This window comes from Centropristis striata, chromosome 8 (genome assembly GCF_030273125.1).
Source record: "Centropristis striata isolate RG_2023a ecotype Rhode Island chromosome 8, C.striata_1.0, whole genome shotgun sequence".
Taxonomy (NCBI): Eukaryota; Metazoa; Chordata; class Actinopteri; order Perciformes; family Serranidae; genus Centropristis; species Centropristis striata.
Window position 1 is genome coordinate 30,027,876 of NC_081524.1, and position 27,628 is coordinate 30,055,503.

A 27,628-nucleotide genomic window follows, 5' to 3' on the forward strand; every position below is an offset into this window, starting at 1 on the left:
ACCATAGGTGGCCGGCGTCACGCGGAGATGATTTAGGCAAAAATAAAACAATTTTGACAAAAAATGACAGAGGCGATTATTTTTTTACAGTGTGACGATATTTATAATGTAACGCTTTTATTTAAAAGTCTATGACATCATAGATTCAGCAACAGCAGCACACTCTGAGCACCGCTAACCCACCGACCCCCCCTCCCAAAAAAACCGACCAATAGAATATCAGGATGTACACGCCGTGGCCAATCAGAAGTCTTTGTATTGGCATACGGTTTTCCCTAACCCGCAGGGTTTCAAGCGTCCAGTCCTGTCAAAATTTGCACCAGTGAAAAAACCGCTACCGTCTGTTATTACTAGTTATGACACAGTGGATGTACGTCGTTGATGCAACATTCTCCATGTCCTCTTATTTTTTTAACTAACGGGAGGTAAGAAATGATAGGACGCTTATTTCCCTCAGTAAAACCGCTTGCTAACGCTAGCTTTCGGTGATGTGTCAGTCAAGCTAGCGCTAGCTGACATCATTAAAAATGCCGATATTTTTTTAGCGTTAGTTGTTTTGCTCACGTAAGGTGTTGGGTTGTTGGATTTGAAAATTCAAAGCAAATTATGATGTAGCTTGACGTGTAATGTTGTCCAGCTTGGGCACTATGAGCTAATACTTGGGAGAAGTTGTTAGCTGTTAGTTCCTCTGCAAAGCTGCTAACAAGTTAGTCACCTATTTGACAAATATAATCGACTTGGGTTATTCTTATTAGGAAATAAGTTAAGATTGACTTCAGAACTTCAGTTCTATTACGAAGAAACCAAAAGGGGGTTGAATGGGTGTGTAGCCAACATGGGAAATTAAGACGCTAATGGTATTCGGCTAGCTTAGCCTGTTACATAATGCTGCTGTTTGAACCCCCCTTATAAATGCAGGTTCACTATCTTTACAAAACGTTACCCATACGCAAACAACATGCAAAGTAAAAAAATGCTTTAATCGTATTTGCACAGTGTTATCAAATAGCTGTCTACCAATCCTGTCAACTCAGCTGATCTGTGCTTAAGTGTGTAAATTAGTGCAAATTTGCTTTGACCTTTGCACTTGCAGTTTTGGATCTCAACTCACTTTTGCATCCAGCACTCAAAGCTGTACTTATGTTGTGCAGTTTGCAAGTACACAAAGTGTGAATGCGGGCCATTGTTTTCACTGACCACTCTCAAATTTTCTTCTTCAGGTTCACTCTACAATTATGGAGTTTTGAAAAGGAAAGGGAGAATTTTGGGGGGAAAGGGGGCCTTTCCCCTCAAGTTTGATGGTTGGACTGCTGGACGAGAAGGTCAGAGGGTTGTTGAAATTTTTGCCTTTTGTAAATTATTAACAATATTTCAAAGAAAAACTATTTTTGCAAACATTGAAATGTAAATTTTTTTGTATAAAATGCACAAGCGATTTTGTATTTATTAAATTCTTTATGACATCGTCTGCTGCAAGCACCTTAGTTTGTGTTCAATACTTGGTTGAAATGGTGGACTGAAACAAGTCAAAGAGAGGCTCTGGGGTCGCTAGGGTGCGGTGGAATCACAACACAAGCACAATTCTAGCACTCCAAACCATCTCAACCTTTTGTTGACACATTTTTTTCTTTATTTCCTTTTTCTTCTTGGAGAGCAGCTGTTAAAATACACACTTTTGTGTACTATTTCTTATGTATTTTTGACTTGTTACATCGCATTACATTGTTTTTGAGCCTTTTTTTTATAATTTCGGGTGGTTGGCTGTCAGAGGGACTTTGTAATACGAAAGGAAGGAGGGTTCACTGTGAGGATTTGGTGGAGGTCAGGATGAGTCTGGCAGTGCCAGACTGCACCCCCAAATGCCGCTCACAGCAGCATGCAGACGAGGTGGTCGCGGCGCTAACTGGTGGCACTGAGGGGCAGCTGCGGGTGTTCTTGACCTCACACTGCCACAATGCAGCCACCTTGCGGGATGCCTTTGGCCGCACAGCCCTGCACCTGGCTTCGTCACTGGGAAAGAAGGCCGTATTGCAGTGGCTGCTGGAGAGTAAGAGTGCTGACCTAATGTTGAAGGATAAGGAGTCCGGCTGGACCGCTCTGCATCGCAGCGCTTTCTATGGACATATCCACTGTCTCTTATCACTGGTCAAGGTATGAACTTAACGCAGACATCCAAACCAGGTGCTCTTGAGTTGCTCATGGTTTTCCCATTCAAGTCCTTGATCCCCAACCAGTTTCAGGGCTATTTTGTATGTTATGCTCATGTCACATTTTTCTCACTGTGGCCTAGTTTTTCATCACAATATATCATTTCTGCACCTCTGTGGAAACGGCACAGTCATGGCTAAAAGAAGGAGGAGCATAAATATGTCTTTTGTACAGTATAGCACAGTTATAGTGCCACACATCATAAAATGTAATCATATGCAAGTTTAATTTCTTTGATAATTGATTTTACAAAAATCTGAATAAAATTGAATATATACTTACAATGTTTCCAAATGTGCACATGTCTTGCCACTATTAGATTATTCTGGGTTTTTTTCTAATAATTTGTGGCTATGATAAATAGTTGTCTTTTAACTGGCTTTCAAACCAGCTGGTAAATTGTGGGTTTCAGGGGGTCAAATTGTCCCATTTACCAAATTAGTAAAATAATGCAACAAAATAGAAAGTAATCTGTGGTACCGTAAAGGTAAAGTTAAAATGTTTACTTGTTTATTTTCAAGAATATGACTTAACTTTGGTATCTTGAAATTGTTTCAGCATGGAGGACTTCTCTCCACCCACGACAAAGAGGGTCTCTCTGTCCTAGACCTCACCATGAAGGACCGACCAGCACATGTTGTGTTCAAGAACACTGGTAAGAAAAGCTGACGACTTCTCTGCTTAAGATGAGTTGGGATATCTGCCACAACTTTACCTACTTCTAAGGTGCAGAAAGAACAGTTGTAACATAACATAACATTGACGTCATACACGACACTAAAAAGATGTTGACGGTGTCGTATGTCTATATGACATGGGAGGTGAAATTAATGAGTCTGGTTTCGATACAGGAGTCACCAGGCTCATTCATCATGGTGACTCATCCTGTTTAATGAGGCTTTTTCACACCTGTAAATGCATGAAATTTAACTCTCCTGTGCTACGTCTTTCGAGGCATTAAGATTTGTGGTTTTATATAGATAAATGGGTCAGCCTTCTGGTTCATCTGCTGTGTTTCTATTTTATCTTCTTTTTTCTTCATTATTTTAATCTTTTCAATCATATCTAAATGTATTTTTATACATTTGTTTTCTTAATACCTTAATCTTATGTAAAGTACTTTAAATTGCCTTCTTGAAAGGTACTAATAAACAAAAATTGATTTGCCTTGCCTTTTTAATAGCAGAGAAGACCACTGGTTAAATCAAGATTCAGGTGGATGCAATGTTGTGGCTCTGCTTGTAATTATGTTTTCTTCCTCATTACAGACCCAACTGAAGTATACACATGGGGAAACAATACTAATTTCAGTTTAGGGCATGGTAATCAGGAGAGCCGACATCACCCTGAGCTTGTGGATGTGTTTGCCAGGACGGGGGTTTACATCAAGCAGGTAGGCTAATAACACACCAAGGTTGTCCCAGCTCTGCAGGGAGTAAGGACATGTTTTCCCACAGCGTAGGGCTTTCCTACCCTGAAAACCCCACTTGCACACACCAGTAATGGCCTCATGCTTCAATTAGTGTTAATTTTGTTAACAACAACTATGACTGAATGTACTTAATATCAACCTATTTTTCCATGACCATGATAAGGAGACAGCAATGTGGCTGTTATGCATCCTGCATCCACAATCGGGAGGCCTTGGAGTTACCTACTTCCGCATTTAATTGAAAGTTAACATTAGACCATTTGACCACATTCACTGCAAAGCTGCATTCTTAATCATTCTACTATCAGATAAAGATAAGATTAAATCCTGTACGGTGGTGTACTGGTTAGCACTCTTGCCTCACAGCAAGAGGGTCGCCGGTTAGACTCCAGCCTGCGGCTCTTCTGCACCCCGTGTCATCGTGGGTTCTCTGGGTACTCCCGCTTACTCCCACAGTCCAAAAACATGCACTTAGGTTGAATTGGTGACTCTAAATTGCCCATAGGTGTGAATGAGAGCGTGACTGTCTGTCTCTATGTGTCAGCCCTGTGATAGTCTGGCGACCTGTACCTCGCCTCTCGCCCAATGTCAGCTGGGATAGGCTCCATACCCCTGTGACCCGAGTGTTTAAGGATATTGAATGAATGAATGAATAAGACAACTATATAAGTTTTGGCAACACTAGAATGAAATGCATGTCAACAGTTTTCATTGACTTAAACTACACTAAAATATAACTGGTTTTCTTTGACTAAAATACCTAAATCGGTGGACTTTAAACCAAACCATTATGATAAACTTTCCTTTTACCTTAACAAGATTCCGTCCTTCTGCTTTACCTTTCGCAATAAAAGCCCAACAACTTACCAGACTGCCAGAGGGGTAAAAGGATCCTGGGAGCTTTTCCTCAGCCTGTGCAAATCTATTCACACCTTTTTATTAAATGCACAAACTATTAATTATTAAGTGTCTGTCGCAAATTTGCATTGCTGCAGGTGTGACTAGTGTTGTTTGATGTAAAATGTTTGAAGCCGAGTAATTTGTTTTTTCGATTTGTTTGTCACTCCCCCAGTTTGTAAAGGCCTTAAGTCAACTAAAACTTGGCTGAGAAAAACAGGTTGAGAAAATATTATTAAAACTAATAACAAGGACCTTTGACACAGGAATAAGACAAAATATGAAATAGCCGACCAAATTGACACTAACTGTGCAGACACTGAAAATAGGCTAATGCACATGGGTAGTCCAGATAAGGCACACCACCTGGGTAAACCAGCAAAAACACTCCCTCCCCAGAGCCCTGAACTACGCAACCTGCTCTTCAGGGTAAATCAGCATTTGTTAAAAAAAAAGAAAGAGGTGTTTTCCTCTAAGCGTAGCTCATACTGGCCTATGGTTCCTCAATCCCACAGATGTAGACATACTGGTTTTTACTTAAATGAAGTGGTTATACAGCCATGGTACATTATCAGTAGTATAAGGGCAAAACAGAAACTCTCAGTAATGTTGTTTGACTGAGTCAAATAAAGGGCATAGTTGGTGTGTCAGGTGTGGACTAATTAGCTTTGTCTTCTCATGTATAGTCTACTTTTGGGACTTTGTTGAGCTGGTCTGTGCATGGTTAAATCATGCTGCCACACTGTGCCAGCCTGGCTACAATTTCATGTATTTGTGTGCCTGCTCTTAGTGTGATTAATATAGCTACTGGCACCAGAGCAGCTACCCCCAGTGGTGTGTGTACACACCAGATGCTAGTTCTAGTAGATTAAGTAATGACTGTGTTAGCTATGTGGTCATTGTAATCCATTCTTAAGACTTGTTTTTTGTATTAGGTGTGTGTATTTGTTGAGTAAATTATCTGAGCTTTGTGTCCCTTTTTATTATTGGTGTTTACAGAAGAAGCCTCATGTTTGAGAGTTTTTTTTCTGACATGCAGGTTTTGTCATGCAGAGTAATTTCATAAAGCCTTGTGGGGGACGGATGGATCTGATTTCATGACCACACAATGACCCAGTGGCACTGCGTATAGGTTTTGTCTTCCTGGCCCAACCCAGCAGGTGCCAGAGGTTAAATATTAATTCCACAATGACATGTTTTTAATTAAATGAACTACACTGGTGTGTATGCATGTGTGTGAATGTCCACATCAATGTGATACTTTGGGAAACATCCCTGCGCTCTATTGAAAGCTTGAGGGTAGCAATGTATTAGTAATGATGTTTGCTTTTCCACTTGTGCCCTAGCCTTTATTGGTATAGTGTTTTACTATCACTACAAGAGGGCTTGGCTGAGGGACATGGAAAGAGATGCATCGCAGCATCTGCTATGAGGTCAAAGTTATAATGACAACAGCCTTAATCGGCACAAACTTCATATAAGGTTTTTTCTCAGAATTAGACATACATAGTATTTTAAAATATTTATTAAGAAGAAACGGAAAAATCACAATAATGACAACAATCTACCTCTTGTCCCTGTAGGTGGTCCTGTGTAAGTTCCACTCTGTGTTCCTGTCTCAGAAAGGCCAGGTCTTCACCTGTGGACACGGGCAAGGAGGACGACTTGGACATGGAGATGAACAGACTTACCTGGTGAGACTATCTGGCATTATTTTGGTGTGACAAGATGTACTATACATTAGTATACATATACAATTCAGTAAATGCATCCATGTTTCCTCAAATGAAAATGTACAGTGAACTATGAGAAATAAAATCTCATGAGAGGAACATATTTAATTTGTGCTTTACAGATCCCATATTGTAAATAGTGAGATATCAATGTGTTTGATTATAAAGCAGGTGCTATAAAAATACAGTGAAAGGATTAAAACTAAAGGTTGTATGTGGCGCAGCTGTTTTACTTGGTTGCATTAGATTATATTATAATCATATAGATGTACCTATTAAAGTGAGATGGGAGTTTATTTTCTTAGGGAAACAAAATTCGATTGGCATGAAAATGTCAAAGTAAAACAAGTGTTCAGTCTTGGAACCTTAAGTCTTCCAGTATTTCCACTAGAAATCTTTCAGTCATCACATGGGGCTTGGCTGACAGAAATTTTGTGTGGATCATTTATGGTGGAGCAGACACTTGCTGTCTCTCTGCAATGCATGTTTGATCATTTGTAAAGTGTGTAAAAACAAAAATGAATTACAGTGCCTGTGTTGATGGTAATGAAGGGACATGTCACCCAGTGTGACACTGTGGCTGATGTGTTTCTAGCTGTGTGGCACAGAGGAAGAAGATTTAGATAACACAAATAAAACAAGAATGCAGAACCAATTCATTGTTGTGTTTTGCCATTTTTATGGGATTTGTTCACATAAGAAAATAAAAACTATCATCAGACTTGTCGTTTTACATTAGCTCTTTCAGCAAATGAATTTAACAGAGCAGAAAACAACAGGACTCCCGCTGTGACGGTGCCATTTGAGAGACAGAATGACTGGCAAATAGTTCTAAATAAGGCAATGTTATATAATACCTTTTACCCAAATAGATACCAAATATAATTGAGCTTGGACTGTTGTTCTGGAGTGTGTCTATGTACACCAAGTTTGTTTTTTCTAATCTTTTTCATTATATTTCCCTCCTCACTTCTTCACAGGTTCCTCGGATGGTGGAGGGACTGATGTCCCATCACTGCTCCCAGGTGGCAGCAGCTAAGGACCACACAGTGGTGCTGACAGAAGAAGGCTATGTTTACACCTTTGGCCTCAACAGCTTCCACCAGCTCGGTCTGGCTCCTCCCCCTGCCTCCGCTTATGTCCCTAAACAGGTAAGAGGTAGCAGGGGTGTGATGGAAAGGGTCAGAGGGCAATTTGCAGTGCATGTAAACGGCATTGTTTGTGTGCCAAATGATTTTTAGTGAATAGTCTTTTCTGTTTGTGCTTTGCTTGTGGTTTTGTTGTTTTCTTTATTTACCATTTTATACAACCAGCACACTGATAATTATCTTCAGAAACTCTTAAATTCTGTAAACTATGCTGTGTACTGTTTAAAGGTGTTCTCCAAGACGCTAAAAGGCAGGACAGTGATTGGAGTTGCAGCAGGAAGATTCCACACAGTGCTGTGGACCAGGGAGGCTGTCTACACAATGGGCCTCAATGGAGGCCAGCTGGGTAAGTATCAATGTTGAAATGTCAGCAAACCCAGTGTTATTAGAGAAAATGGCACTGCTTTTCAGACACTGAATGTGACTGTTTGTGACAATGTGACAGTTGTGATAAATTGTACAGATACATTGATAAATTAAAACGAGACCCACACCCTGTAGTACAACAGTATCAGAGTAAAGCATACAATGTTTATTTACTTCTGTAGGAGGTTTGGTGAGCAGGTCGGACTTTCCATGTCAGAAGTGGATGACACAAAAGGCTCTGATATGATTTTTTAAATTTGTATTTTTTTTGGAGAAAGGTAGTAGACTGTTACCTTCAGTATCTTATACTGCACGTTTAAGTACAAATCCATAACCTCTTTGTGGCTAAAGACTAAATTTAGTATACTAAAGAAAAATGCCACAATGTCTGTTCTAATTGTTTGCAAATCTTGAAATACTGACACATTTTGGTATCTAACAGAGCAGCATTGAAATTTTTAGATCACATGAGAAATCACACATTTATCAATCCTCAGGATTTTTGAGAAATGAGGAAAAACACAATGTCCTTTTTATTTTTGTGTTTTTGCTATGTAATTATGTTTTTACTCTTCATATGTGTGCACACCTCTTTAATCTTGAATTTGTTTTGAGTTTATAGATATCAAACACTTGATTGTACTCTTGGGACATTTTGTAAAGCATAAATAAAACAGATAGCATATTTTGCTAATCCCCTATATTAATTTTTTTTTACAAATACAATGTATTAAATATTCAAACATATTAACTGTTGTTTTTCTGCACATATACACAGATTTCTAGATTTGATGTATTGCTGTTTTTTTTACACAGCATCACAACTTTTTTGGAATCAGAGTTGTAGTTTCTGAGTTACAGCCAATTTCTTCTTCTTTTTCCCCTTAAATATATTGTAGTATATCAACATAACAGTTTGACCCATTTTGAAAATTTCTTTCACCAAAATTAAATTTGAAATGACAAATGTCAGTTATTCTGTACTCTACTGTGTGTTGTTGTGCAGGTTACTTGCTGGATCCTAATGGTGAGAAGTGTGTGACAGCCCCCCGGCAGGTATCAGCCCTGCACCACAAAGATGTCACCATAGCTATGGCAGCAGCTAGTGATGGAGCAACAGTGGTAGTGACTGATAAGGGCGATGTCTACCTGTTGGCTGATTACCAGTGCAAGAAAATGGCTTCAAGGTAAAAGAGGCAGTTACTGTTAAACTGAAGATTCTTATCTTTAAAGACTGATTGAAGGTGACATTGTATTAAAAGACTAGTAAAAAAGTTGTTCCCTCTGTTACGGAATACAAAATCACCATGACCTCAATTTAGTTTATTTGTCAATAGCATTGTTTTATAAGTGTAATTAGATAAATTAACTTATTATAAGTAGGCTTTCTTCAGTATCCAACATCCAATTGCAAGTAGTGGGCAAATTTATTATGAAAGTCCAGTAGTAATTCTTCACTAACAAACTGCATCTTTTGATTCACAGGTTGCAGGTATTTGTCAGGCAAAAGTCTTCTTTGTAAAGACTGAAATGTTTCTATTCTTCCATGATCGTAGACTTGATTGATATATACAGTCAGCAGAGGCACTTTCCTGCATCACCCGCTGCCTAATTTGAATGACAGCTGATAGAAAATCACCTGCCAAACTGGAAACAGTTATCTTTTTCTCTGATTTGCATAGTTTAGTGTAGCTGTGAATGTCCGTTAGAAATGGAGCCTAACCCAGCCTACTATTCATTCATTTTTGTGATGGTGTACATCGTCTTTTTTTTCTTTTTTTTGGGACTTTATCTAAAACGTACCATCAACTGTAATTTTGCGGGTTCCTGTGGGCATATACTCTGCCTGTGAATTACACTTATACTTAAGTGTTGCACTTTGTATTCTTTTTTTCTAAATATTTATTTTGATTGGTCTTCTCAGGCAGCTGAACATAAAGAAGGTTCTGGTCAGCGGTGGTAGTCTGGACCACCGTGTGGTTCCACAGATCCTGAACGAGGGAGGAGGGGAAAAGGTGGCCATCTTGGCTTTAGATGAAGCTGGGAGGGTAAGTGCATTTACAAAGTATAAGAGGAGATACATTTTCTCTATGTTTAAGCACATGGTGGAGTGAAGCATTTCCTAAAAATGTGGCCTAAATCAACTATGAAACAATAAAACTGAAGTTAATCTCACGCCTCTCAAGGTGCAACAGGGTTGCTGCGGGGTTTTAAAAGGTATTAAGAGGTAGTAAATTAAATTAGCCAAAAATAAGGTCATTAAAAAGTAATAAACGAAATCTGACGAGGTATGACATTTTGGAACCATCCGCTGCTAAGTGCCAGCAGCAGCACCGTCTAAAAGACCACAACGGGAGCCACGGACAGCAAACTCTGGGACAGGCCATCAGACAAAGCCATCAAACATCAATGCGAGCTGAGGTTCCACTATACTCATATTATGCCCGCTGCTACTTCAGAATAGGGGATTGTCGGCTAGCTGACATTACTGTAAGAGAACAAAGCACACTGCGGCCAGTTAGCCTCCACTTATTTTCCTGGTGCTTGTATTTACTAAGCGTTACAGTTAGAACATGTTAGACCGGCCTTCAAAATAAAGGCAAACACGCTTTTGAAATAAGAGCTTGTGGATGTGTTATGAGTCCACCACATAATTTACAAGAGGACTGTTAAAATATGATGCCTTGAATAAAACATAAAGGAACCCTTGTTATCCTTTACAATAATTCATTTAAATACACAATGATTAAGATGGAATAGTGGCGTTAGAATGTGTGAGAGGTCACCAAATTTAGGCTTTTAGGGCAAAAATTTTCTCTGGACCTCCATACTACCTCCATCATAGTCTCTGAAAATCCGGTCGGAAACACTGGCTCTAAAGCTTCTTTTGCAGCCAATTGTCATTTTTATATCCTTTATAAATTGATGATTGATATTTAAACGCTTACACCAGTCAGGGGCCGAAAAACCCTTAACCCCCGCTGCTGAAAAAAAAAATCCTTGAGGAAACACTGGGTTCTGTGGTTACATATGTAATAAGTTGCAAATTCATTATTTTTTATTCATTATCCTTATCTGCACTCGGGGTTACCTATTTACATTGTGATAGAATTTTTTACTCCTCTAATCGTCACTTTACTTTTTACTTTTTACACAAGTCCTGTCATCAAACCTTTCTGTTTTTAACTTTTTTAAACCTTCGTCATTTTGTGCCCCTTCATTGAGAAAGAATGATAGAGTGTAACGGTGGAGAAGTGTTGTGTGCTCTGCCTACACATACCAATGAAATAACATTTTGTCTTGGGTTAAGGTTAAAAAGCAAGTAATTGTTTATAGGTCAGTGCTGCAATAAAAGCAAAAAGTATCATGTAACTGTGATATAAGTACTTGATTTGACTTGAAGTAAAACATTTTTTACAGTCATCAGTTACAGCTTTATAATTGGTTAGCTCCAACACTGAAGTTAAAAAGTTTGCTGCTACAGTTGCAGATCAATGCTGGTATTAAAAAATATTGTGAAGGTATTAAAAAGGTATTTAAAAGGTATTAAATTCAACTTAAGTATTTCTGTATATACCCTGTGCTAACATTGTTATTTTTACTTCTCCTATTGTTATCTAACCTATGGTGCATTGTAGAGAGTTATACAATCCCAAAGCAGGTTAGCCTATATGAGGTCCTATAGATGAAAATGATGAGTAAGACTTGTCTGCGTAACTTTCCTTAAATTTTCTCCCTCCTCCATTTCCCTCCCTCTGTCAGGTGTTTTGCTGGAGGTCCTCTGGCAGCTCGGTGAGACAGTGCCGGTGGGCGTATGGGCGTCAGGTTTTCATGTCGGACATAGCTCTCAGCAAGAACGGCATGATGTTTGTGACTCAGGAGGGGGAGGGCTTCAGTGGCTCGTGGGCTGGAGAATATAAAAAGTACGGGGAGAAGAAAGGTGAGGAACTTGGAAACATGGTATATTAAATCATAAAGTTCAGCCAGTGTTTTGCGATTGTAAGTTTGAAAGGATTGAAATAGTTACATTGGCCTTGTATTGACTGAACCTTTAATTTGTATAGCCTATTTAGAACATTTACCTTTACGACTGATTTTAAATATAATTGACATGCTTCTTGTAATCTCAGAGGGCAGTGTGGAGGTTTGTGGCCATTCAGATGCTGGGACAGTGTATGAGAGAATCCGTCTGGAGAAGCTCCCTTATGTCCACAGAGCCGTCAGCATCACCATGGACTCTAAAGGCCGAAATTTTGGAGTGCTTCAGTCTGACCCCAAAACAAGGTAGGATATCCCTCTTGAAGCATAGAAAATGCTTTGGTCAATATTGTAATTACGTTCATACGTAGGTCTGTAGAAAGTAGACCTGAAGCCTAAAAAGACACTTTGGGACCAATAACATAAGTAAAGTGACCGCTGCAGTAATAAAAATCAAGGCATATCTGTTCCGTCACACAGATGTGAGACAGACGACTCAAAAAAACCATCCTGTCTTTTTAAAGGGTGTCAACCCTCTAAGCAGTTCAGAGCCCCCTTTAATGTGTTATAAATATTATTTAATATTACAAATCATAATTATTTATTATTATGATTATTTAACCTTGTGGGAATTTTTTTTTTTTATATATGCAACATATCTTCTAAATGCCAACAGCAGAGCTATTCATGGATTCCCAGTTGCATTGAGTAACTCAGAATTTAATACTTTAAGGCTTTGATTAGTGCAAATGGTTTTTTATCACACATGATTTGATCAAGGTCTGCCGGAAATATGAAAATCTGGTTGTACTTTCTGGCTATGATAAATAATGCAAGTTTTTGGTCTAATGCCTTAGAAACATGCTTGTTATTAGGTTAGAAGAAGAATGCTAATTCGCAAATCGGCAAAGCATTTAGAGAAACTACAAAGAATATCTATTAGATAGACCACTTACTCCTATCTTACGGATAATCGGCATTAAGCAGGGGATAGGAAGCATAAAAAGATTGACTTTAAAAGCATTATCTCCCCAGGGACTCAATAATGACTTACCACTGAATGTTAAGTTGGCACATTTAGCCAATTGGGCATTATGCAAATAGTGGACTATTAATCTTATCTGTTTGGGTGTAATTGTCTTTATTTTTAGATCTGTTCCCTGCTGATATTATACAAAGCTTTATTGGAGCCTGTGTTACAGCATGGAAGCTTGTTGCCCCTTTTTTATTTTACAGTTGTTTGCAGGATGATTTTCATGCATTTTCTGTAACATAGACTATGTTATCTAGTTATTGAAAAGATCTCTGCTAATTGTTTTTATTTAAATAGGCAGGCTTTTTTAAACACGTATGACCACTCTTTGACCACTTTTTGTGTTCTCGATGTATGTGTGTTCTAAATTGTCCCTTTTGATCCTGGTTACTGTGAAATGATGTCCATCCTTGTTTTTAATCCAGTTTGTACGAGATTCCCAGCATATCTCCATCCTCCTTCTCCCAACACTTCCGGAGCCTTCTGGATGAGGCAGACGAAATGGACAGCATCCACGATGTGACCCTTCAGGCCGGTGATCGCACCTTCCCTGCGCACAAGTACATCCTGTCCATGAGGTCCGAGTTCTTCCGGAAACAATTCATGTCTGAGCATTGTGGTGTTGATGAGGAACTTGATGGAGAAGTTAGGAAGAGCGAAGATGCTGTGGGCTGCGATTTAATCATTTTGGAGAAGATTCCATCGGATATGCTGGAGTACGTCCTGCACTTCATCTACACAGACTCCTGTGAGCTGCTGGTGCATGGGGCCCGGCCGAGAGTCTCAGGAGCCTCTACAGGACAAAACCAGGTATGGAAGACTTCTACATATATTGAAAACTGAGCCTCTGACTCAGCTGCTGTTATTTCATGAAGACCATGTTCTACTGTCTGTGTTGACATGGCCAGGACTCAGAGCAGGAGAGGCTTATCAGCAGCCTGCAGGACTTGGGCCTGAGAGGTCGTTCAGCCCTCGAGGTGTACCGCTCCCTTCCACCTGTAACCAAAGGAGATGGTGACAAGGCCAAGAGCAAGTGCGCCAAGCCTGGCAAGAAGGGGAAAGGAGCCAAAGGTGACAAGGCTGGGGCCAACGAGGGAGGGGCCAACCCTGTGAAAACCTTACAGAGTGTCGCAAAAAAGCTGGGCTTGGGAAGCCTGTCTGCACGGTGAGAGACCCAGTGTGCTCTAAACCCTGAGGAAAAATCAGATGAGATAATTTCTTGGTTATCATGCGTTTCTTTTTATTTGTGCCTTGACAGACTGGATGGAGTCAAATATGAAAATGGAAAGATCAATGTGATAAACAAGAAAACTGGCAACAAACCCAAATTCTACCAGAAAAAATGGTGCGTATATGAGTGTACCTTACATGTATTATAAAACAGTTGTACTTATAGCTGAGATAGAATAATGAGATAGACATGAAAATGTAGATTTTTTGATATCTGTCTTTTTATGTCTGTACAGCTCCTATCTTTGTGACGTAACGCTGAAATCTGAAGATGGGAAAGAGTTTCCATGTCACAAAAGTGTCCTCTGTGCAAGATTAGGTAAGGCCAGCCCATCAACACGGAGCCGCACACACAGATGTTCTTATACATTCATACTGATAGAGAAAGCATAGTTGTTATTTTTTGCATCATGATGTAGGTCTCGATGTCAGGAGTCAAATATAAATCGAATAGTGGAAACATCAATATTTGAGCAATGCCAAACCATGACTCTTCTTAGACCACAGTCTATGCTACAACATTATTAAGTTGCACCACATGCTGGGTTTGTGAGAAGCACATTCCCAGCGTGGGGTCGTGACCGACCAACCGGAGCTGAAAACTGGTTCAAGTAGTTCCTATAATATCGACAATGTTTTTTCGGACAGTGTTTGATCTTTATAGATGTAATTGTGCATTGTGTTTTGACTGTTGTCTAAATGCGTTCATACCCCTAGACTGATTGAGACAGATTGATTAGTCCAGGGGTGTCCAACTGAACCTGTGTACCTGCAGGTTTTTTTTTCCCACCAAGCAGGAGCACACCTGACGCAACTCATTCAGTCACCTGAACTGTCTTACTTGTTGGATTTATTGTATCAGAGGCATGTATCAGCATGTGCTCATGCTCGGATGGAAAGAATACCTGCAGCCACATGGCCTTTTCATGGATCAGTTTGACAGTTTGTCTTAGTTTAAGGTTCTCTTCCCATATGGAAATCATTTGTTCAAACATTATTATGGATAACAACAACATGCTGAATGTGGCATCTACAATGCATAAGCCTGCAGATACCGTGTATAGGCACATAGAAAATATTAATAATGGGTTTAGTGTTTCAGACACATTGTTTTACTGTTGTGTCCATCTTTGATGCAGAGTACTTCAATAGCATGCTTGGAAACCCCTGGATTGAGGTATGTTTTATTCATTTATCATTATTTCACTGCTCTAAATTTTCACATGGGCACAACCATTCACATACTAATATTGTGTTGTCTTGTGCCCCCTCAGGCCACATCCTGCACTGCACTGGAGATGCCTACCAGCTCAGAGATTCTACAGGCCATTCTCGAGTATATTTACACTGATGAGTCTCCCACCATTAAAGGTAGCTGCTCAAGCTCATGTTGACTGACAGCTCAAATTTAAAGTGCAATTAACAGGAAAATTGCACTTTGTCATTGGACTTATTGTTCTCTTTCTATGCTCAACAGAGTCTTTGAATGTGGAGTTTGTCTGTAATGTGTTGGTCGTGGCCGACCAGCTGCTCATCATACGACTGAAGGAGATATGCGAGGTCGTCATCACAGAGAACTGTAGGCCTTGTTTGTCTTTTCTAGCCAGCGTCACTTACTTTGCCCTCAGCTTTTTCCAGCTTCCTTTTATCTTGAAATAGTGCTGCATTCATGTCATGAAAATTGCAATTTGATGGGTTTTTAATGTTGCAAAAAAACTTGTTAAAAATAATTTTGTGATCATGCAGTATGGGGTTTTACATCATGTCTCTTATTAAATCTATTTATTTATGAAGAAGGCAGAACTTCATAACTAAAGAAGTCAGCTCAGAATTAACCTTTTTTTTGGACTTTTCCATTTTAACCGTTGAAACCACAACTTGCATGTGATGTTAAAGCAGTAAAATTATACAAATTAAAGTTACGGAACATTTATTAGACACAGCTGCTTCTTTGAGATGATTTATTGTGAATGGTGAATGAAGGGGTTTGTTCTGCTCTCTCTCTCAGTGACTCTGAAGAATTCTGCAGAGCTGCTGGAGTTTGCCACCATGTACAACGCAGAGCAGCTTAAACTCTCCTGTCTCCAGTTCATTGTCCTCAATATGGCCGCCCTGCTCGAGTCAAAGTGAGAATCACAAGAAATAACCTAAAATTAACTTGGAAAGATATTTTGTTTATTGGTTCAGGGGGTTTCATCATTTTATTTTATGTTTTACAGCACCTTAAAAGTTTTCATACATTGGTCCGTTCTGATATAACATATCCAGCAGTGCAAATACTTCTCAGCAGCAGAGAGCTGAAAATATCTTTTCTCATGTATATGTGTGTGTCTTTCTGTCTGACCCTGTGTTTTTTGTGTTGCCCTCAGAGCGCTGGATATTCTTAGTGATGAAGTGCTTGTGGAGCTTTCTGCAGCCTACAGGAGGATGGTGAGTCACCTCCCCTCCACCCCTCAATATATCCCAATCTGCATCCTCCTTTCCGTTTCTCCAGTTTTGCTTATTGCTTGTCTTTGTTATTCTTTTAAAAGTAAAATTGCAATTTAATGCAACAACTTGAAACAGTTTCTTGGAAGACAAAGAACTTAATCCAACACAGTAGCAACTGTCAGATTTTGCTCTCAGTCGTTAAATTTACAGAGTAAGAGTGCTATCTAGACTAGTGGTTCTCAACCTGGGGATTAAAGAACACATTAAAAATAAAATAGCATATTTTAGACATACTTTTTTTTAGTTTTTTTTTTAGTTTGGTAGCTTTCATGTGTTACTTTCAGTGCTTAATTTGTAAATCAGGGGGCCCTGCAACACAAAACAGGTGCTATTCCGTCAGAGACAATTTTGAAACTTGGATTTTTTTGTGTGTTAATCCAAGATGTTGTGTATTATGAAATACAGTCAAATGTGTTATGATGGGTTACAGTAACTATTAATAAAGCATATTTCATTATTTAAACTTTTTGCTGTTTGCCCAGTTTATTGAACTGATTGCAGTCTTAGTTCTTACATTTTAATGTTAATGTATACAGGCTCAAATTGTGATGATCAGTTTTTTTTGCCTTTTTATTTAAGATCCCGGCCATGCAGAAGAGAATTATCACTCCCTATCCAGGTGCCCCAGACCTCAGTGTGTATGAGGATGAGGATTTGGACTCGGCATTTAGCCCAAAACCAGAAGCAGAACTGGATCAATCTTGCAGGTACACAAACTGAAATGTTCAACCTATCAACATAAACTGTTGTTGCTGTGAAGAGTTTAATATTTCCATGTCTGCTGTAAAAACATCATCGCTCTTCTATTAAATGCCATTTAAGTCAATATCAAATACATTAATAATGTGCCTATAAACTAAATAAATATGCCTATGAAGTTATTCCTGGTAAATAAATATAAATTCAAATATAAATATATTACCAAGTCAATATGGTTCAATAGATAAATCGGTTTCTTTTTTTTTTTTAAATGGACATTGGTCAGTTTTTTTAATAATGATTGTGGAATTCTTTAAAAAAAAAGATTCATATATGATACATATATTTACACTCATTTAGATGAGTTGTAAATATATGTATTGAGCTGTATCTCCATTTATTCATTTATTTCAGAATGTATTTCATATCCATTTTTTTAATTTATTATTTCATAGGTACATTAAATCATTGCATTGCAATGGCATTCCGTACTCTTCATGTGGGTACTGATCAGTAAAAAAATTATTTGTGACTTTTTTTATTGATAACCTAAAGTATGTGTTAACCAGGCTATCTGCAAGTCCTTTCAAGCCCCTTTAAAGTTCTTAAATGTGGAGCCCCAAATAGATGTCTGCAAATCATTTTAACGACATTACCCTCCCCACCAGAGAAATCCTGTTGAAGAAGGCCAAAATGAAAGCTAAAAAGAAACCAAGGCGACGCTCTGACAGCTCAGGAGGCTACACTCTCTCTGATATCATTCAAAGCCCGCCTGCTGCAGGTATTCTTAAACACAAACAGTACATGCAACATCTTACCACTACCACCACATGTCATTTCAAATGTATTTCAAAAGCATCAGATTGTTATTAGGCATTATTTACTTTTTCTCACTCACATGCTCTCTCTCCTTTCAGTGGTCTCCCCATGCCTGGTGAAATCAGGCAGGGCTAACTCAACGGAGTCCCTGCAGGAGCTGCTCACATCCGACTCAGAGGGCAGCTACATGGGGGTGGGCAGTCCCCGAGACATGCAGTCACCTGTCTTCCATGACAGAGCCGAGGTTAATGTCTCACCAACACAACAATCACATGCAGTCATTTTGTGTTTTTACTTTTTTTTTTAAGTACTGCTCTATTTGTGATTTACTGCCTTTTGTGGATGTATGATAGAAATATTACACATCGTATCTAATATTTACACTTTTGATTGAGTTATCAATTTCTATTGTATGATCATGTTAGATAGTTAATATGGCTAAATTATATTGAGTTGTTGATATTTTACTTGATTAATTATTGGATTAAATTCAATACATGGCAGATAAAATTGTCATTTATCATCTGCAGGATGAGAGGGCTGTCAGTCAGAGGCTAAAGACCCCACCCAGCACCCCAACTTCCCTGAAGGACTGCCTTCCAACTCCCCCCAACTCTGCCCCACAAACCATCCCCAAGGTCCTTCCATGGTAAGATAGACTTCATGATCTGGTTAAAAAAACATCTTTTTTTACCTTACCTCTTTAGCAGGTTTGAGATTTCATACAAGGAACCCTGAGTTAAACAGCAGACCTTGTATCCTCCCACTTTATTCTGAGGAGGAGGTTTGGAGAAAAGAGGAGGCTTTGATCCCTAGTCAAAAAAATAAATATTGAAATTTGAGCAGTATGTTTTGTGAGTATAGGTGACTGTGTTATTACAATCTGCAGTCCTGCTCGTCCACCTCCAGTCTTGGATCTGAGAACCATCATGGACATGGAGGCCAACTCTCTGCAGACCCTCGGAGCAACTCCTAAAAGCCCTGGAAGGTACGAGACACCTGCATTATTTATTCTGAGAGAGGACATTATTTACAAGCATATAATTAACGGTGGCGCGATCAGATACTGATCTTGATTTTAGAGTGCGACAATCACTGATTGCCTATGTCGCAGCTGATAAAGTGATCTGGAGTGAAGAAGAAAAGACAGAATAAATTATAATTAAAAATATAGCTAAAAAAAGTTAAAAAAAATACTTTTACATTTCCCCGAAGATTGTTTTCTGCAGTACATGTTCTGTAAAAAAAACTTTTCATATTGGAAATACGCCGATACAAATGTGTTTCCAATTACAACCAGCCAGGTCAACTGATAAATTGGTTGGATGCTTCATTTTGCCCAGTCTGAAAGAAAACTACTGTACTGGTTCTTCCACACGAGTAATATCATTTCTTTCCTGTTATTCACTCCAGCTAACAGTACGTATGTTTCCTCCTGTCTGCAGTGTCAACACCAGCATTAAGCACTCCCCTGTTCCTGCTAAACTGTCCCAAAAGCAGAGGAAGATGTTGGCCATGGCTAACAAGGAGGCCAGTGTGGAGTCCACTGCATCCAAACCAACCCCCACAGTCACCCCGTCCAAAAGCAGTGGGAAGGCCTGGTGAGTGAGTCCAAATATGAAGACCACTTCTGTCCACTACTCAAAACTGTCAAGAAATAACTTGGATAAAGTCCGCATTTTTATATAAACTACTGATAAGATGTCTGTGATTGTGGATTGAATCACTTTGAATGACAAACTGACAAGAGAGTTATCACCAATCTGCAGTTCCCCTCAGCTCTATGGAGGGGTTTAGTGTATTTCAGGTAATTGTTTCCATTTAAGGTCCACAACTTGAAGCTTATTTATAGGAAATTCAAAACCCTACAATGTCGTTCTAATGCTTTTTTCTATTAAACCCACTGTACAATACCTACCTAGCACCACATGGCAAACAAATAAAGGTAGCACTTTGCAGGTGAATGCAGTAGATTAGCATTTAGCAGCCAATGAGCCAGATATTTCCCTCAGGAGTTGGTGAAGATCAGAACAGATCTAAAAGTCGAGTCAATATTGAGCTTCTGTTTATCAGTTGGCTGGAAAAATTACTCAGAATGAATGATAATGTTGCCTCAGCTGCATCAGCTAGATGTGTAAATAGGCAAATGTTTGCTAACATTTTCACCAAACAAAACTGAAAGTTATCACCATGAGAGAACATACTGACGAATGAGAACAGAGAGTGGGCCAAAAAATGTCATGAGGTTTTTGTTTTATTTTGAAGTTTGAAGTTATTTGACATCACACACAAATGGCAAACACATTTTAGAATGTAAACACTGCAATCAGAATGTCATCTGATCTGCGACAGATCCTCCAGGAGTGATCAGATCTCTGCCAGGATTCCTCAGTCCATATGTAATGTTTATTTCAGTGCCAACATTTTGCATGGACCAAATTGTTATTAAGTTTTGTAATGCAGTCAAAAAAAATCTGCACATCCACTCTAGAGAATTATAAAACTTCATCCTCTCTGCAGGAAGCATGAAATAATTCTGGCTTTAAAATAATGGTTTCTGTTGACAGTAAATCCTCCCTACCCACTCACCTACTTAACACAGCAGATTTAAAAGAGCGATCCGGACAATGTATCCAGGTGAAAACGCTTTTTGAAGATTTTTCATATAAAGGGGCAGTTCCCTTTGAGCTACACAAGCCAAGTGCCATTTAAGTCCCATTATGTGAGAGGAGGTTAACATCTCCACTACAGATATCTCCAACATACGGCAACTCACACAAAAACAATCTAGAGGATAAATAACACTAGAGGTAAGAGGAAAAATATGTATTTTAGGCTGAGCTGTCTCTTTTAGGAATATCTTTCCAGGGCAACAGCCCTTAACAAATTGGAAAAGAAAACTGAATAAATTACCAACACAGCAGCAACAAAGGTGCAACCTTTCTTTACTTTTATCTTGAATTCACATGTCATTCATGTTCTTTCTTTGCCTGTTATGTGTTTCAATCTGCAGGGCAACAGCAGTCCAGTCCCCACCCTCCTCATGCTCATTTCGAGCGCTGCTGGAGGAGGAGGAGAGCCGCCTGATCAGAGTGGGACAAACAGGAGCCCAGAGGGTGCAAGGTGCCCAGGTGTCTCCTGTCACTGCAACCAGGAGGGTCACGTTCAAATGTGCCGAAAGCAGCGAGCCAGAGCGACCCACTGGGTGAGCTCCTACACAACACACAGTCCAGTACAAACACACAGGAGAAAGGTCGCTGCCACAACAAGGCTGATTTCTTCTGTTCTGTCCTGCTGTTTTCCACTTGGTGGCACTGTTGAGGTGTCTTCATAAATCTGCTATTATGTTGGAGGGTTGTTTTTATATCAGCAGCCCACACACACACTGAAAATATATACAAGATCCAGGACATTAATTTAAGAGTCATTCCCTACTACTTCAATACTAACTAACCTCATTACACTACTTAGTACAGTCATGGAAAAATATATTGGGCCACCTTTTCTTCAATTTTTTGTTAATTTTAATGCCAGGTACAACATAATGTACATTTGTTTGGACAAATATAATAACAACAAAAATAGATGGCTCACAAGAGTTTAATTTAAGAGCTGATATCTAGACATTGTCCATGGTTTTATTGATAATAACCAAAATCATCATCAAGAAAACCATGGAAAATGTCTAGATATCTGCTCTTAAATGAAACTCTTATGAGCTATTTTTGTTGATATCATTATATTTGTCCAAACTAATGTACCTTTAGTTGTACGAGGCTTTAAAAATGAACAAGAAACTGAAGAAAACAAGGCTGGTCTAATCAGTTTTTCCATGACTGTATATGCATAATTACAAAACTTAAATTATATTTGTCCTAATCTTTTCTCATTTCATCAGATCAAAAAGAACTTTTTTTAATTTTACAGTACCACTTGGAGATTTTAAATAGATCTGACAGAAATGCACACTCTTTCTTAGATTTCACGCTGAACCCCAGAGGGTCAAACATATATTAATTGTAAAAAAAAAAAAAAAAAAAAAAAAAGGGGGTCAGTATCATTGAAATTTGAACTTTTCCACATTCCTTGAACAGATCATAGGTTACGAAAGTTTGCGTTAGAAAAAGCAACCAAAATGAAGCTTAAAATTGTGACATTTCCTTTCCAAATTACGTTGTTCTACATGTCATATTTAAAACGCCAATAATAAACCACTTGGAATAACTGAATCCTGTTAAAAACGTTAAATTCTGCTGACTGTCACATGACAAATATTCACTGAAAATCAGAAAGAACAGCAGGCTGACAAAATTATAAAAATGAAGAATAGTACAAAAATAAATTCCATTTCATTCCAATTAAAAAAAACAACAAGCATTTATTATTTTCTCTTTTACGATGTATGCCACTATAATTGTAATACTGCACAAAAGACATTTTTGAGTTTTTCCCACTAATGGCCAATTGTGCTGATTCCATAGAGGTGCAGGACTTGTATTTTGCAGTGAAATACAAGGCCACTGTGAGTGAAATATAAAAAGAGCAAAAAGTGAAACAGGGTTCAGAGGGTTTAGAAATGAAAGGGGAAGTAATGATACATGTTTATCTAAGACTGATCCTCCAGAGAACGCAAAAGAAGATAAAATACTTTGACGGATACAGTCTGACCGGACAACTTGTTGAATTTCAGAGCAGACTGACAGGATGTCCTCTGGTTAGATAGATTGAGAGAGGCGTGCCACTCTGGTATGAGTGAGGTGAACAGCTCTAAATGACCCAGTACAGCTGCGTTGACCTGCCAGCAGACACTGAGTCACCCTGACCTTTACAACATCCCCCCGACAGCTGGACAAATCCCCCCACAGCACACACAAACAAATATGCATTTCTAGTTTAATTTTAAACAGTTGTCCATGAAGGCAGATTATTTTATTATATTTATTTTGGATAGATACGGGCCTGTGTGAGAGAGAGACGAAAATAAATTTAACTGTGTGAAGTTTGAGGCCATTGCCATAATTTGTCATTTAAGGTCTAAAAAGTGAACTTTTTTAAGAGCATTTCTTTTTTTAAGAGCATTTCTTTTATCTGATATTTCACTTCCTTTGCTGTATCTTTGCAGCGTGGGTAATCTTTAGAACAGACTTTGAGATATTAAACAGCTGTGTGAGTCGCTCTAGTGAAGGCGGTGATGTTGATCAGTGTTGATAAGGGCAGACCTAGTGTCACAACAGATCATACAGAACAGGGAGCAGGTTTCAGGTTCCTCTCGGTATTTGGATGAGAGAGACGGACAAGATCAAGGCTGAGGAAGCAGCAGCAACCTCGTATATTCTCATGTCTGCCTTCTGGGTCACTTTTTCCATATCCCCAGTCAGAATTAATAGACATACCTTTATAATCTTGTCAAACTTTCTTTTTTTTCTCTCCTTATGCCTTCAATGAATATTTCCAGAGGCATCTCTTGGCAGATCAACATGCGCACACACACAAACACAAACTTTCCATAATGCTTTAACATGCATCATAGTGAGCGATTAGGAATGTTATGGCCACATTTTTAACAAACTATTAGTGCAATGTGTCTCCAACCCTCACATAGCAGCTCTGAAATAAGAAATCACTTTAGGCACACACAAATCAGACTGCAGAGAGTCATATTTTACATGTCATGTCCAATAGATGTCCAGGATCCTTGGGGAATAGCTAAAAGCAAGACGGGTCTAGCACTTTCAGTTGAAGAATATAAATATTCAGAGAGGAAATAATTATTTTGCAATCATTGTTTTTTTTTTAATACAAGGTAGCTTCAATGTGCTGTATAAACATTTGGACTCTTAAAGGAAACAAATGTATAAGTTGAATAAACGTCTGGCTGTTTCATATCAGACAAGCAGGTCCACAAAATAATATGAATTTTACAGTAACCTTTCTTACTGGTATTGTAAGGAATGCCGTTTAGTCTATATTAATAAATATGGATCCTGAAAAAAATAAATTGGGCTATACATATGTAAATTAATGCAATGTAAATATATAAATGAATCAGTATAGATCAATAAATACAGGTTTATTTAATAGGAGTTTTTTTCTACTTTTATTTATTTTAGAGGACTTTAATTTAATAACTGCATTTCTCCACGTGTATTTGTTCAGGGGATTTTTATTTCATAATTCAACATTTGTTTATTTCAGGGTAATTCTATTGAGTAATTTATTGTTTAATTATTGTTTGTTTAGTCCCCTGAAATAAATAAATGTGGACTCATGAAATAAAAGTCTACTGATACAAAACTCATCTGAAATAAATACAAATAATCCTTTGAAAAACATATAGTTTTAAAAATAAAAACTTAAATAAAAAAGAACTTTTTAATTTATCTACCTTGAGTCATTTATTTGGTTAATATTGACTTAATTAGCTTTCCATAATGGAATGCTTGTGACATCCATGTCAGCTTAGAAAGAAAATATTTTGTAGGGGTTGTATTTTTATATTAACAATGGATCTAATGACTGAATGATCCACGGAGAATTATCATCTAACTCTGCAGTTCTCTTCAGCTCTATGAATCTTTTATTATATCTTTCAGGTCTTTGTTTTGATTTCCAGTTTCAACTATTTTAAACGGTTCTGGATCACTCTCACTGGTCTCAGTTCATTCACAGCAGGCAGCTTTTAAAAAAAGAAACAAAAAAAACATGGCACAAGATGAATGCTGGATTCTGTAAATAGGTGGCTGTTTGCAAAAGTATTTTTAACAAATTAACTATAAAGCTGATCATATGCCATTTTGTTTTTATAGCTTGGTTATAGCAGCTTTGTTATTTTTGAGTCTGCAGAGCTGTATCAAATGCATCACAGGGGTCAAGAAGGATAAAAGTCTTACCTGCATCTGTGCTTATGCAAAGATCAATTAAAACTTGATTAAGAGCTGTCTCAGTAATGTGATTCCCGACTGAGTGATACAGTCGACTGTATGATACAGTTGTATTAACTTCAGTCTTGCATGCAGTCATATAAGAGGTGTGTGAAAGCCAGGTGGACAGGTGTCCGTTGCACACAGGAGCCTGTCAGTAGTAGTTTTCCTCACTCCTAGTCTTTGTACTAAGACTCTTGATTGCTTTCACTATCACAGCGACAGGCACTGATTCCCATCCTCTCTTGTTTTCTCTCCGTCTCTGTGTCACCCGTCTCTCCCCTCAGGCCCTGGGTGCTCGGAGCAGTGGGCAGCCCTCCCCTCCCCACCCTGGTGACCTTTGCCTCCATCGTGGAGGAGGAGAAAGAGCAGGAAGCTGCTCTGATTCGCAGTCGGGAGAAGCCGCTGGCGCTCATCCAGGTAACACTCTCTGTGTGTTAGCGCTTTGGAAATCACCCATACATCACCCAAGAGGAAAAGAGTGGTGGTGTTTAAGGGTGGTATGGCCATAGCATCTAGGATCTAATGAACGCCACATTGTGTACAGTGTTGGTTAGAAGCGAGGTGACTCTAGCTTTTGTTCTCCATCTATGGCCAGGCTACTGTCGGCACCTTCACAAAACACTTTTTCCCCTATGGCTTTCTGGTTGCAATTATGTAGAAAACTCTTATTATCGATCTGTCAGTGTCAGCGTTTTCTCTTTTACTCTCAAATCAAGTGCGGTTTTGTTGCCCACAATATCCCCCAAATCCCCTTTTCTTGTCTTCTTCTGTCCTTGTAGATTGAAGAGCGGGCGATCCAGGACTTACTGTTCCATTATAATGCATGTAACAACCCCGATGAGCTGATAGTGGTGGAGAGGTCTTCCAGAGGTCCCATGGCAGTCCCAACTTGGAACAAACACTAATGTTTAACAGTACAGCCGCTACATTACATCAAAGTGAGAACATCCCACGTAGTTGTCACTCCGTATTGTTGGCAGCTTCCCTGAAGTCATCATCAAATCCATCAATCCGTGTTGAGTTGTATGTCCGACTCCAGCACAGTGTGGGGTGTGGTGGGTTTCATGCAAATTTATGCTTGTCTCAGCAGTGTTACTTCAAGTTTTTTTTGTTTTCTTTTTGCTGCTCAACATTTTTGTTTGTATGAGTGAGAGAGACTGAGTGTTTTTCATAACTGAATGTGGTCCCGGAGCTAACTTTTGGGCTTGGGATTTAATGCATGGGTTTATTTCCTGTCTTTTGGTAGGAATGAGTCTTCACTTAGCAAAACAATGATGCAGAATCCTCGCAAATAAAAATGAAGTTGCCAAAGAAATGTAAAGAAATTGAGATGTTCAAGCCACAAAATGGGTCCAAACTGCATCACCTGAAATACTTTTTTAATTAGTGAAAGTTCTAAATGTGATTAAGAAGGTAAGAGTGCCAATTATCAGCTTTGAAAAAGCATCATTTGTACTTTAGAGGTAAAGTGAGCTGGTTACCAAGGCAGTATGTTTAGTTTAATTTAATGGTCCTTGTCTCTTCTTGATGCATCGTTTTGAATGATTGCTTCAGCTTACATGGTTATATTTCTGGACTCAGTAAGTATGTGTATTTTAGATATGAAATATCTTTTTCGTATTTAAAATATATTTTTTGATGCAGTTAAAGTGAATGGTGATTGTGTGGAACTGGCTTTCTAGCCTTTGAAGTTATCACTAGTGTGTTTAGAGAAGGTGGTGTGCCTTTATCAACAATGTATACAGATACAGCAGCTAAAATACCATTTTTCTCTTTATTATTAAGCTGTTTTACTCTCTAGCGTTTCTCCTAGAAGCTTGGTAGGTACCTCAGATCTGGACCATGTAATCTCATCTTTTGTGTGTTTAAAACATAAGGCTGTGAAGAGAAAATGGCATGTAATAAAATATCTCACCTGTGCAATGATACTGTCTCCTGTCTCAGTTTCAGTTTAGATTGCAGTAGACGCAATGAGAGGAGAGATTACATTTTCTCAATTATTTCCTGTCTTTTAATATAGCAGAAACGTGGTCTTCTACTGAAAAATGTGTCTCTCACTGCATCTAATAAAGATTTAATCTGCCCGTCTCATGACACTTTAGCTGCCCTGCATGAGTAAAGGACCATTATAAAGTCTCAGCCTGTGATTAACTGTGATGACCCTGATCTGAACAGCGAGTGTGGCGATTTAGGGATTTTATTGGCTGTAATTACAGGTAGAGCATCACATCGGAAGTCAGGGAGAGACCGCTTGTGAGGGAAATATTAATTACACATTATGATCTATTAGCAGGTGCAGAGATGACATGAATCAAAGCCTTAGAGGAAAAGTCTGCTGCTTTACATCACTTCACAATGAGCCGGGCTGATGCCACAAGCCTGGAAACCAATGTGGAATTTTTCAAAAGGACTGCTCATCTTGAGTGTCTGTGCTCTGAATAAAGATGTAATGTTTTTGCAGTAGAGTGCCACATAACAGGTTTTAAAATTAGACCCTGGTGCATAAGCAGCTGCCATAATGTACTTCAGCATGTGCCTCCTCTGGGTGTTTACATAAATATCCATGTTTACATGGAACATGACTGTCAATGATACAAAACTAGATACTGTTACAATATTTTTGTCACAAAACTGAGCTATAATGTTGAGGTCACTTTGGTCTGTTTTTCAGT

At 38.7% G+C, this 27,628-nt stretch overlaps 1 protein-coding gene across 1 annotated transcript; it reads left to right on the forward strand.

The window, feature by feature from the left end:
- Positions 1-275: 275 nt before the first annotated feature.
- Positions 276-26,882, forward strand: ibtk (inhibitor of Bruton agammaglobulinemia tyrosine kinase). The gene is made up of 29 exons (XM_059339475.1): positions 276-425; positions 1,221-2,151; positions 2,767-2,863; positions 3,477-3,601; positions 6,121-6,231; positions 7,251-7,421; positions 7,647-7,764; positions 8,791-8,971; positions 9,709-9,832; positions 11,547-11,724; positions 11,915-12,068; positions 13,221-13,605; positions 13,704-13,960; positions 14,054-14,140; positions 14,262-14,344; positions 15,165-15,202; positions 15,300-15,396; positions 15,503-15,604; positions 16,034-16,151; positions 16,395-16,455; positions 17,095-17,222; positions 17,883-17,995; positions 18,132-18,277; positions 18,564-18,682; positions 18,923-19,021; positions 19,479-19,634; positions 21,047-21,238; positions 25,241-25,373; positions 25,736-26,882. Exons 2-29 carry the CDS (start codon positions 1,828-1,830, stop codon positions 25,859-25,861), a joined length of 4,023 nt encoding a protein of 1,340 aa, XP_059195458.1. The 5' UTR covers positions 276-425; positions 1,221-1,827; the 3' UTR covers positions 25,862-26,882.
- The last annotated feature ends 746 nt before the right edge of the window (positions 26,883-27,628 follow it).

What these genes read in the sequence shown, in the direction of transcription:
- ibtk (XM_059339475.1), top strand. Translation starts at nt 1,828, where the DNA reads ATGAGTCTGGCAGTGCCAGACTGCACCCCCAAATGCCGCTCACAGCAG. An exon ending in CTGCAGCCTACAGGAGGATG is followed by an intron (nt 16,456 to 17,094) that starts GTGAGTCACCTC and finishes TTTTTATTTAAG; the next exon opens with ATCCCGGCCATGCAGAAGAG. An exon ending in AGCCGCTGGCGCTCATCCAG is followed by an intron (nt 25,374 to 25,735) that starts GTAACACTCTCT and finishes CTGTCCTTGTAG; the next exon opens with ATTGAAGAGCGGGCGATCCA.